The 12,954-nt window shown below is 41.8% G+C and overlaps 1 protein-coding gene across 4 annotated transcripts in view; it reads left to right on the top strand.

Moving 5' to 3' along the window:
- Positions 1-12,954, top strand: part of LOC135378985 (zinc finger protein 431-like) — a 102,819-nt gene that overhangs the window by 199 nt on the left and 89,666 nt on the right. Inside the window, exons 1-4 of one of the 4 annotated variants that reach the window (XM_064612196.1) lie at positions 396-417; positions 753-872; positions 12,137-12,194; positions 12,288-12,521. In XM_064612196.1, coding sequence (XP_064468266.1) covers positions 12,311-12,521 — 211 coding nt within the window. In that variant the 5' untranslated portion in view covers positions 396-417; positions 753-872; positions 12,137-12,194; positions 12,288-12,310. The other 3 variants (XM_064612193.1, XM_064612194.1, XM_064612195.1) reach the window with 3 other exon arrangements.

The following is a 12,954-nucleotide window of genomic DNA, read 5'->3' as shown; positions in this document are numbered from 1 at the left end:
TTTGTCGTAACAGAGCTCGTGCACGGGTTCAGGAACAGAATGCGTAACGGAGCACACGACTACACCAATGCAAAGATGTTCACATTTTTACACGGTCGGCGAAGGTGAAATGCAGGAGGGAACACCTAAATTACCAGGCTGTACCTATTTCATCCAGTACATCGCCGCAGCAGACGACGTTTACCGCCGTGATCATGGCCGTGATCAACAATGAAAGATCAACAAGTGATCACCAAGTTTTTGTTTTGTTGCGTACATGAAAATTAACACGAGTTCAATGACATTGGAAATTAAATTCTTCAAGATACGTTACAGAAACAGTAATTTTATTGTTCTCAGGCGTATCATTATATTTCATTCATTTTTTTACTCATGCAACGATATCGACACCACTCCTCCCTCTTTTCTTCAATGGCGGTAAGTAAGTAAGCACGTAAACATGCACGGCAAAAACTTTCGAGCTTCTAGTACGCTTGTAGTAATGGCAAAGTAGCTTCGAGTGTCACTTAGAAGGAGCCTTTACTGTTCACTTGGAGGCAAAAGCAACGTGGGGCTCTGTCAATGGAGATAGCATGGGGATCTTCACTGTTGACTGACTGACATGGCGCGCGTAAATCAACGTGTGTGCTGTGCTGCGTCGTCCTTTGCTTCCCGGCACGTTTTCTTTTTAATCGTTTTAAAGCGTAAATCTACATACTCTTTGTTATTATTATTGATGAGATCTTTTGCTCAGTGCTAACATACTTCTCCAGGGTCGTCTGGGACGAACAACAATTGGGGATAAGCACCCGAAACCGAACAACCTCAAGGAACAGGACACAGACACCGTGCACAAGCAAGTGGGAAAAACGAGGATTCATCTTTAGAAAGCAGTGAGTTTCCTATCAAGCCGTGTGACATCGGCATGCGGATATAATTAAATATACATGTATATATATAAATGTTGCAACAGGTGTTCTAACTTATTTGTGAGTTTTCGAAACTACAATGAAGCCTCAATACATGTGCCCTTGAAAGGAACGCTATCAGGACTGGTTTCCTTTGCGTGAATATAAGCAAAAAGGACTCCATCAACATTAAGGCGTGCATGCTAACGCGTTCTCTGGTGCTGTAGTTCTGATAACTCTGCGTAGAAACATCCGAATAACCGACAGAAAATAACCTGAATTTTCGGAAAAGAATTTGAAGGGCTGTCCATATAGGGTAAGGAAGGTAGTATTGGTATCTCGGCAACATCACCTTCATGGAAGACTTTTAAAGGTCAGATATGCCGATTTTGAAGTGCCGCAGAACTGAGCGATACTCGCGCTGTGTGTTCATTACCGAACACTGAATATGTGTGCGAAATATCTTGCTCCAACTGTTCGTAGTTTTTTAGAAAACAGTTTTTTTAGTTCCCACGCCCGGCCGTCAGACCGTCGGCAAACCCTGCGCACGGGCGCACCGACGTCACTGCTCTCGGTTTATCTGTCTTTGGCTTGGCATGGACTCTTGGCTTGGCTGCTTGGCTTCTTTCGTTTCCTCCTCTGTGCTCTGTGCATCGTACATAAGCGAACAGCTGTTATGTTGTTGCTAAGCCGGAAACAAAGCATGTGAATGTTTTTTTTTTGGCACAGCGTCGTTGGGAAAGTGCACTTCCTTGTTCTGACCTTGCCTTTTATGGGCTGGAGCGATATGAATCGTAAATATGCCACGGCGAAGTTGTCGAAGATGCGAGAGTGCTACGCTGTTAGAACAATTCATCGGTGCATTCAAGTGTTACCTATTATAAGCTGCCAAAAGACCAAGCAGTGCGAAGCTCTTGGCTGACAGTGGTGCCTGCTAATTTCCACTGCAAGGATTTCGTCCACGAATGTTATCATAGGTTACGCGCGACTCCAGAGGCAATTTGGAATCTCGGCACGAAATCGTCTGATGAAAATCTGAGGTGCCCGACGCATAACATTTTGAACGTACCACGGAGGATCAAGGCAAAAAACGAGAGCAAAAAATGGTAAGTCGAGGTTCAGATATAAAAAATAGCAAGCTTAATGAATCGATTGCGCAGCTGTCCTACTGCGCTTACTCTGATATAACCACGATTAACAACACAATAGTACTATTGACAATCTAACTTCTGAATTATCACAGGCGCACGCTGAAGGCGGAAATGAAGCATGATCTGGCTTGCATCTGGTCATGAAGAAATTGCTGACACGTTAGTTGCAGTCCACCTCCACCAACAGGTATGACAATGTGATGTTATAATTTGAGTATTCATCTATGTTCAACTTTTCATGTGCACTCGCATGCAGACATTTTGACACCACTTTTAAATCTGCCCTCAAAGTTACAACCTGTGGTTCCAGGGTGGAAAACAAAGATCGCCATTCCGATTAGCTGCTATCTCCCAGTTCAAGCACTTTTGCTGTCTGGACACTGGTTCCTGTGGATGGGGTGTTACAAGCTTTAGTGTCTGATATAGAAGGTATGTTACATTAGTTCAGTTAATTTGTCTTTTGCACATTTTTGTTACTGTTAGCTGGATTACTGTTGGACATACAATCCTTTGACACACCAAAGCTGATGTCGCCTCTGATAACATTTTAGAATTTTCAGTGTCATCAACGTCCATTGAGGAAGGTGCCTTTACTATCTGTGAATCTTCAACTGAAGAATAGCCCAGAATTCATGTTAACATTGTCTACTCTTATTAATTCACTGTCTGTTTTCTGAGAGCTAAGAAAAATGGAAACTATTTATTTGTCACAACTTCACACTGGATACTGGTGTGGTACTGGCTTGACATGTAAGCTAAAATACCTGGATTCTACAATAATTGTGTTCAACTTGGTGCATTACCGTGGGCAATGCCACATTCACTACATTTTTAGTGGGTCCGGTGCACAAATACTGTGTGCATACTGCATACATACATACTGTTCGATAGGCAAAAATACCTGAGCAGTGCTGTGTAGTCTTTTTACCCAAAGTCCATACTCTTACTGCAAAGTCACAGTACGTAGAACAGCAATGTGCAGGTATGCTGCGATAGAGATTCACAACAGAAAGAAGACTGTTGAGAGCATCTAAATTTTAATGAGACGAGACTTTCGTGCACAAGGCTGCTCTTGTCAATGTCTGACATGAAGTTACAAAATCCCAGAATATATAAAACATGTTGTAATGTAGAGAGTGAGGCAGACATGTAGAGACATGTAATGTAGAGAGAGAGACATAAAGATAATTATATAATCATATATAATAAAATAAAAAGGGGGTACAACTGCCCCCTCAACTCAACTCGACAACTCAATAACTCTACTTATTCTCTACCTTACAACATGTCATATATTCTGGAATTTTGTCACTTTATGTTAGACATCAAGAAGTACAGCTTTCTGTGCAAAAGTATTCTTTCTGTTGTGCACAATCATTATGCAGTAAATGCGACTATCCATTTCTTGTCATTAAATGCTTTTCCTTTCTTTCTTTCTTTTTTTCTGCAGTGATGAGCATCCATAAGGACACATGCCAGAAAGGGAGTCTCTTTGGGATGACAAACCCTCATCACCTCATGAGGATACAATGGTTGACGAATGGTTCTCAAGCACATCGAAACTTCCAACAAATAATTCATGAAAAAGCCAGTCAGTGCTAGCACCAGGAATTGAACGTGGGCCATCCTGCTACCAGTCAGAGATGTTCAGTGGTGTAGCCACGAGGGGGCTAGGGGGTCTCGAGCCCCCCCTACCTGCCACGGACCGACCCACACAAATCGTGCAAATCCGAGAACATAATATAGGGGGGGGGGGGGGGGGGGACCAGTGTGACTATCGCAAAAGTTCTTGCAGTTCATGGCGTCTATCTAAGAAGCATTCTTGAATGGTTTTCAAAGTATGAGCTTTTCAAAATACTTCCAATCTTGTGACACCACTTCATTGGTCATGACAGCCTATACATGTAATCGTACTGTGAACGTCTAAATCAACTATTTTCGTTCCCTTTTTTAATCCTCAGTTTGAAGTGTGCACAAGTATGTGTGTGTTGTCGACACAGGATCAGCGGGGGGGGGGGGTTTCGTATCGAGCCCCCCCTACCTTTGAGGTCGGGCTACGCCACTGGAGATGTTACATTTCAGGCGCTCATTGACTTTTGGTGAATTACTTGTTGACTTTGTCCCAAGGTGGAGCTCGCTACAGCTCATTTGCTATCTGTTAATGTTGTGGCGTGTGTTGCGTTTTTTTTTTTTTGTGTTCCAGACTCAGAACGGTTAATTTGGATCAGGTCAGGTACGTTTCATTTAGACATGGCAAACATAAATGGTGTTTCTCAACACAACTTAGCAGTGGTCTTCATGCATTACTGATACAGGCCATTAAGCGTGAGTAGAAACCTAGCCAGAGCAGCTGATACACAGAGAGAACATAGCCCGTGTGTGTTTGTCTTTTCCACCGCAGCCCTTGGGTTTCCTCCCTGATGGCTACACATGTCAGGGATAGGTTTCAGAACCGGTAGTTCCCGCCAAGTGTGAATTGCTTTTCAGGGGATCATCACGCTGGCAGATGAAACATATGGTTTAAATTATTTGCAGGACAGGAATTGCGCAGCTTCGCACAAATACTACTACTACGACGTAAGAGTGGTTTAAAATCTATATTTTTTGTGCTCCTGACATTATCGCACAAGATGTAGTATCCACTATGATCCTTTATGTGGGGGGTATGTACAGTGCAATCAACAGATGCTATTTACAAATCTGTGTTTTCTACTGTGTTGAAATGCTGTAGTTTGTATCTGAGAGCCATAGTGAAACACAGGCCCTCGAGAAACATGGCAACACATTGCAGGGACTCTGGATGCTGCCTAAATTTCCAGAACACACAGCTCAAGACAGCGGTTAAATAACAAGTGGTTAGAGAAATCAAAGATAGTTGCATCCGTAAGCAGTCCGCTGTTGGATTTGCTTCTGTCAGAGATACATTATTTCAAAGGGAACGCACGGACACACTCAGAATGATACTAGGGCTGCCTGTGAAATAGAATGAGGAGAGGGGAAGATATATAACCTTTTTCTTGTCTGTTATTCTATTGGTTAAATTGTCATTTTCTTAGCAGCATATGTGTGTATATTCCAGAGTCTGCTAATAAATATATCAGTTTAGAGCTAGCAGTCGCATTGTAGATGTCTCATCCTGTCCTTGGTTGCTTGTGATTCACTATGGCCATGCTTGCTAATGCAAAAACAGAAAACAAAAAAAGACAATAGAAAAACACGGAAAGAGCGACCTAAAAAGCTGCCTGTTCTAATGCTCACATGGAGGCAATGCAATGAGGTAACATGTTCCATTCATGAATTGTGCATAGTAGTACATATCACAACGGCAACCGATTAATCAGATTTTTCTTAAGTACTTTGTTTTTTTTAGCTTTGTTTGCACAGTCTATTATTGGAGCTTTATGTGATTACCCTCTTCAGATACTTTAAGATTGCTGATGCTGTGCAGTTTGTTAATTTTGAAACTGTACTGTGCTGAGGTACAAAAACAGAATTGTCATATCTGCATTTGAGCACATAGGAATAATTTGTAAGTACTTTACTTGTTGACATTAATATTTGCACCAGGTCACAACTTTGTTGATTTATGGAAAATGTAAATAAATATATTTATTTGCTTCCCAAACAATGCACAAATGTCTTCTTTTCTAGTGAGATATTCCCTGTTCACCAGACATAAATGTGGAAAAGTTAAAGGAGCACAATGATGGTAGAGTCTAGCGTTGCTTTTTGCCACTTCACATATATGCACTGTTATTCGTGTGCACATGTAGGAATAGGAAGGTAGAGGATGCGCATAAAAAATTTCGTATGCAGCCACACATATGGTTGAGAAGATTAATTAGATGATGCCCAAGAATATATAATTGTGCTTCATGTGCAATGGGTATGCTAACGGATTGCTTCCATGAAGCCTTTTTATTTATTTTTTATAAATTCTTTCTATAAATGTTATTTTTGATTTTATATAAATTTCATATTACATATTGTATACTTATATTTTTATAAATTTTATACTAAAAACTCAAGTTACACGGCCCCTGTAAGAGTGCCCTTTGCAAATGGTTTGATAACGTGTCTCGAACTGTAAAGGTAAGAGGCAATCGAGAATGCTGCAGACAAGGTTGCAACTTACATATTGCTTATCACGTCCTACATACAAAGTGCTTTGTACAATAATTCCTGAGCACGGAATTAATCCCGAGGCTGGCCAGTGATGTCACCCACGACGACAAGTCACATAACTGCCTTTAATACTTTTACACCCCATGGGCTGAGTTGTGAATTGAAAGAGCACTCTACAGAAGGATAAGGTGCACCTGACTTCTAGGATCTATGCTATGCCCTAACTCTTCAGACACCACATTTCTAAGTGGCAATATGTGCTCTGGTACTTCTTTTGCGTCTGCATAGTGTGCAACCACATGGCTACTGGAGCTTTCGTGTGCATGTTTTTGTGCGACGGTGTTCATTACAAACAATATCCAGATGTTAGACATAAAATACAGTAGTTTGTAGCGTACCACACAACGCAGCGTGACATGGGAGTGCGTGATTCAAAGAAAGCTTCTGGAAAATGCACAGAATCCCACAAAAAGTTTAAAATGTGATTTGTATTTCGTTTTACGTCTTTCGTCGTTACATACCATCGTGGACGCTGTTGCACATTGATAAATCGTACGTAAAACTTGTCCCATAGCAGTATGCGGTTTCTCAAATACATAGCACAATTTTCCTGCAGTAATAAAACGCTGTCGGCACTTTCTTGCTGACACGGCTGTCGAAACGTCAGCCTCTACAATGGGCAAGTGCTGTAAAGGGGCTAACGCAGACGCGACTTGATACAAATTGTACGTGCTCACAAAACACAAACGACGAATTCCAGTCACAACATCGCACAGAGGTTGGTTCGCGAATGAGTTCGCAGCTGCTGCACTGTTTACTTATCGCGGAACGGTGGAACCCGGCTGTCCGCCATCTTCAAGCACAGATACGTGAAGCATGACGTGAAGCCGCGAGAAGCCGTAGCTGAAATCCACTGACAAGTACGAAGGCGCGTACACGTCACAATGCCCGTTCGGGCGCATTTACGTCATAAAAATGGCTGCGCCCATGTGTGTTTCGGAATGAATTACCTATTTTTTTGACATGGTACTGTACCGAACTGAGAGAATGAAGGTGTATTTTAGGGAGAGCTGGATGTGGGCTTTCAGAATATCACAACCGTTTCGACTATTTGGGATATCGGCATAGCTGACCTTTAACGACTCTCGTGTGTGTGTTTGCCAAGCTGTCTTCCCCAATAGCTATCAGTCGCACTATTCTTGTATTCTTAATGAGTACTACGCAATTCACGGTACCTCTCCAAGCACACACGGTTGCAAGCTCACGAAAAAAAAAAAGCATTATGAGCTAAACACTAGACAACAGACATGACATGATCATGGAACCAGAGGATGAGGTGGGTAGCATCCGGGGGAATTTAGTTTCCGTTACTGCCTCTGTTTCAGTTTCCATTATGACTAGGGACGGGCCAACGGAATCCTCGAATCCTAGGCAGCCATTCGGGAATCCGAATCCCTATCACAAAAAAACGGCAGAGCGATTCTTTTGAATCCGCCAACCGCATTTGCTATTTGTCTTTCTTTTTTTTTTTATTTGCACATGAGGAGCGCGCAGAAATCCTGATTGGCCAGTGGATGCTTCCTTCTTTGTCTGTTTATATTGCTTCACACTGAAACAGTATAGGCAAGAACTCTTATGTTACAAGTTGAAAACTTATGCGGTTTTACTTTTTTTATTGTTTCCCAGATTTGTGGAAATCCGAAAGTTTATGTGGTTATTTCCTGCAGCAGATGAACATGTTGTGACATAAATTCAGAGTTGTACATGTAACTCGAGAAAAGTAATTGATTACAATTACTGCTACTACTGTGCGAAAAGTAATTCTTTACCATTACAAATTACTTCATCAAAAATGTAATATGTTGCCAATTAAAAATTTAAAACGCCACTATTCCAGTTACTTTTAAATTGTGTGCCATAGCAAAGCCAGCAAGCCTGCAGTGAATGCAACCATGAAGCTCTTGTTGCAAATTCTAATATGAGACACCAACGTACACGATAAGTGGAATTACAAATACATTTGAAAGCAACATACAAAATACATACACGCGTTAATTACAGATTTATACACACGTTTAAAACAACATCGAAACATTCGCGTCGAAATATCCACTTCGTTTTGTTACTATCGTTATGTTCAGCCCGCACAATTTATCAATACAGTCACCTATTTTACTGTTGCTCCACTAGGTAAGGGATTACCATAGCACTGTGGTGTGCATGAAACATGTGTGGACTAGAAACGACAGTGACCTCTGCGTCATTGCTTCCGTCGAACTCGTGGTAGAAGAACAGATCGGCTTGCTGACAAGGAATGCCATTACTGACAGAAGGTTAAAAAAGTTATCGATTACTCAGTAATCGATTACCGAGAATTGTAATCAGATTACTTGGAAAATTACTTGCTCACAAAATCAATTGATTACATTAAAAAAATTAGAAGATACGACGACAGAAAAATAGGCGATGTCAAGTTGCCGGTGATGAGTAGATCAAAGAGTGATATTAGACGGTAGGAGCAACTTATTTATTTACACATGGTAACGAGACTTTCGTGCAAGAGACTGCACTTCTTCGGGTTACAAAAATATGAACATGGTACAGGAACATATATGCAGTTGACGAAGGAGTTTTTCGTATGAGAGGGTAACAAGGTGATGGAAAGGATGTAAATACCAGTGATGGCCAGTGGTTACCTACATGTAGTTAAGCTACCTGATTGTAGTTAAAAAGTAGTTATCAACTACTTGCAGAAATCTAGTGGCAACTACTAGTTAATCTACTATTTTAAGTAGCTAACTACAGTAGTTAGGTTGCTGAAGGCGCCAACTACTTCCGATTTTGCCGCAAGCTTTACGGCACGATTGTGCTTCCGACTTTTACCTTGAGCTGCTTGTTTGATGAGAAAACAGACCTGCAGAGCAATTGTGTCGTGCATGTGTACTAAATCTTCACTGTTAATGCTTGTCTAATGAAGCCTCATTTGTTGTGAAAGAATTTTGCAACTTAGTTTATCGCGTAGGTACAGAAAGAATCCCACCGCAAGCTTTGTATTTCACGATCGTAGCAATGGCTTCAGCCAAAGTTTATTATTGCTTGTGATTCATGTTTAGGTGTCCGAGAACAGTACAAGGGATTGGTTTTGGTAGACAGCGTTAAGTAGTTATAGATGTAGTTAAACTACATTGCAGTAGTTAAAAAGTAGTTTTAACTACTTCCCCGAAAAGTAGTTGAACTACTAGTTAAACTACTCAATCACAAAGTAGTTAGCAGTTATAGTTAAACTACTGTAGAAGTAGTTAGTGGCCATCACTGGTAAATACAGGTAAAAATGAAAAGAACATTAATACAAACGAAGGGGTATCAGAAGCGCAACATAACGTGAGTCCAAAGGCTTTTACACATGAAACGAGAACGCATGTAGGTGACGTTCCAGGAATTAAGGATAAAAAGGGGGGTTATGGCGACGGAATGAGGACCCAGGTGCGGAGTACAAGGGTGACAAGTGGACAGTGAGAACGTGAAGACAGAGGTGGTCTCAGGAGAGAGTCAAACGAAGAGAATATGGAAAGAAAAATGTTGAGTTGTTTTACAGTGTGTGTGCTTTTTCATTATTTTATTTTATTTTATGCGAGAAATAATACAGTCGCCGTCCGAGTTTTCGGACTCGGCGGGGATCGCGCAAAAGTCCGAATAAGCAAGCAGTCCGAAAAAACGAATTTCACTTCAAAATAACCTTTACTAAGCCCTTGTAGGCTGGAAAACTGTGTCGATGTTTTCCTAACGCGCTTCCAGCTCTGCCTGATAACATCAGCTTCTATTTCCCGAAGCGACATCTGCAAGTTGGCTTCACATAACGCACGCGTTCTTTAGGTGAAGCTCGCTTTACAGCGCTGTCGCGCGACTTGCGGGCGGACAGCACGATGACGCAAAAGCGTTAGGACAGACCTCTTCTGCTCAGAGGAATGGAAAATGAACGATCATCACTGCATATTTTGTTGCCTCAATATTTTAGTTGGTTGATTTCTTTTGATACGAATTTCGGACGATACCAATATTTTCCGTCACCCCAAGAGAGAAATTCGCTGGTCGGGCAAACAGAGTCCGAAATATCGAGCGACTGGGCTGCACGGCGTCCGAAATTTTGGACGTTCTTATACATCAACTCTATGGGACCCGCGGCCGTTCCGCGAACGAGTCCGAATAATTGAGCATGTCCGAAAAATCGGTCGGCGACTGTATTTACGGGTTGAATAATTGTAGTTGGCCTGCGTGGATGTTCAAACCGTGCGGCTTCAGAGACTGGAATTTTGCGATTAAAAAGGATTCGCGATTTTTGTGCTTCATGTCACTGTTATAACCCGATTCAAGGATAACGATTTTGATGTCTGTATCGAAAGCGTGTCCAGGGAAGTTAACATGTGTAGAGATGGGTGTAGTATGGTTATTAACAATATTGGACTTATGGCCGTAAAACCTTTCCCTCATTGTGTTCGAGGTTTCTCCGATATACTGAATGCAGCATTTAGTGCGCATAATAAGGTAACAAATGTTAAAAGAGTTGCAGTGCGACCCCCTGTCGGATTTCGAAAGTAAAAGAATTTGAGGTGCTCAAGATAAATGTACATGAACTAATGAAATGACACGTTTGGCAGCGTTTGTTACCACAAGGGGAACAACCAGGATTTGGTCAGGATAGACGGGATGAAGCTAGTAAATTACGGATGTTACGTGATCGGCGGAATGTGATATTGGGGGAGCAGGAAAGATTATTAAAGTCTTTCGTCGCTGTGAAGTATGTTGAGATGGCGGGTGAAGATGTACCCTCCGCCATTGAGTGCTACGTTATAGGCGGTAACAATGGATAAGGGATTTTGTTGCTGCGCGGTCCATGTGAAAATAATTTATCCCGATCTAGAGATTTGCACTTGGAGAGAGCAAATTGTTTAAAAGGTTGGGAGGGTAATTTCGTTTTCTAAAATCGTTAGACATTTCTTCAGCGCATGCCTCAACATCTTCTGTGTTACAGCATATCCGTTTTAGACGTGTGAATTGACCAAATGGGATGTTTCTTTTCTGAGTATTAGGATGGTGGCTGTCAAAATGAAGGTACTGGCGTTTGCCAGTGGGTTTCTTGTACAGGCTCGTTACCAGCTTACCAGACTGTATAGAGACAATCACGTCTAGAAAATTCACTGATGCTTGAGAAAAGTTTCTAGTGAACTTGATGGCCTGATGTACGGAGTTCAAGTGCTCGAAAAACGCAATTAAGGATGGTTCATCACCCGACCATACGATGAAAATGTCGTCAATGTACCTTAAGAAGACTAAAGGTTTGATCGGGATGACTCAAAAAAGTAATTGATTACTAGTAACACAGTTACCAGTAACGCGTTACGTACAACTTTGCATAAACTACACTTAAGAATGAGTATACGAATATATATTTTTTTCCTGAAAGTAAACTATTATTCACTTAGTTTTTAATTAAACAAAAATATCAAATTCTGCTTGAAAACATTCTTCAGTTGAAGTACTTCTTCCCCGTGGCTTTTTATAGCTTTTTAAAGAAAGGATTCAAGATTCCTTGGATTCCTGTTCACAACCACTGTTCTTTTTATTTCCGTTTCGCTGCCTAACTGCCTCCTTGTTTTTTTTTTTTGTTTTTTTTCCTTCTTTTCTTTTACTGTGCTGCGAGGCGTGACAAAACTTAATACCTCCTCATAGGGGGTGTTTATTTTTAGCCTTTACAGAATTTTCGTAACAACACTACGAGATCAGTACAGACGTCATTTTTGCAAACGAGTTCTACAGCCAGTAGGGAGTAAAAAGAGGATAGAAAAGGGTTGTGCAGTTTATGTTTATCCGCTGATGCTGGGAGTAACCTGTAAGAATTTGTGGTTGTCTCTGCTTTGTCTTGGGGTTACCTTCTAAAAAGCGCTGCGCTTCTTTCTTAAGAAACAATCTCTACAGGGTATCCCTCTCTGTCAAGTCTTCCGTCTTGAAGACAGGGCTGGCCCTCTGACGAACAGTGAGTTGGCGCTTTAATCGATGCACGCCTCTGTTTGAGCCTGCAGCAACCGTTCACTTCCGGATCCAATTTTCTCTTTCTCATAATTTACAGGGGACAGTGACTGCAGACTCCCCATGAAGGAAGAATTAGAACATAGCCGCGTCCTCGAGTTGTCACATATCGACCCCTCGGATTCTCACCTCCAAGAGATGCAGCTCTCTCCAGAGTTCAGTGGTCAGCTCGTGAGAGTGAAATTGGAACCACCTGATGTTCCATGTCAACCAGAAGAGGGCCAGACACAGCAACAGCAGTGCAACGAGCCTTCACCAGGAGGTGATGCTGATGGTAAAATCCTCGTATAATCTACTGTAACTGTGTTTTTTTCCTTGTGGAAAATATTTTCGCGTTTTCAAACAAGGCTGATTTCAGGAGTAATTCGCGAGGACTTAAACTCGCGACACAGGTTTCCGGGAGGGCTTTGCTCTTGACAATCGTGCCGCAGTTACTACTCGAGCATATTTTGGCACGTACTAAGACATCAGGGATGGCGACGTTCTAGGTCAATCCTTTTCTTCTCCTCACAGACATGGAAGAAAAAGCCCTGCACAATGGCCTTTAGCGACCATTCAGAAGGCCAGAGTACTGGCCATGCGCAGGTCATCCAATTCATTTTAGCGGTTCTCATTCATTATCACTCAGGGCACCAAACACTTCGGTTGGGATGTCGTACTATCATACAAGCTGGTTGTGAGATGGCGGGGAAAAGCATGTTACGGCT

Source organism: Ornithodoros turicata, chromosome 1, assembly GCF_037126465.1.
Source record: "Ornithodoros turicata isolate Travis chromosome 1, ASM3712646v1, whole genome shotgun sequence".
In the NCBI taxonomy this organism is placed as follows: domain Eukaryota; kingdom Metazoa; phylum Arthropoda; class Arachnida; order Ixodida; family Argasidae; genus Ornithodoros; species Ornithodoros turicata.
The sequence above is the reverse complement of the archived record's forward strand: the minus strand, read 5'-3'. Positions and strand labels throughout refer to the sequence as shown.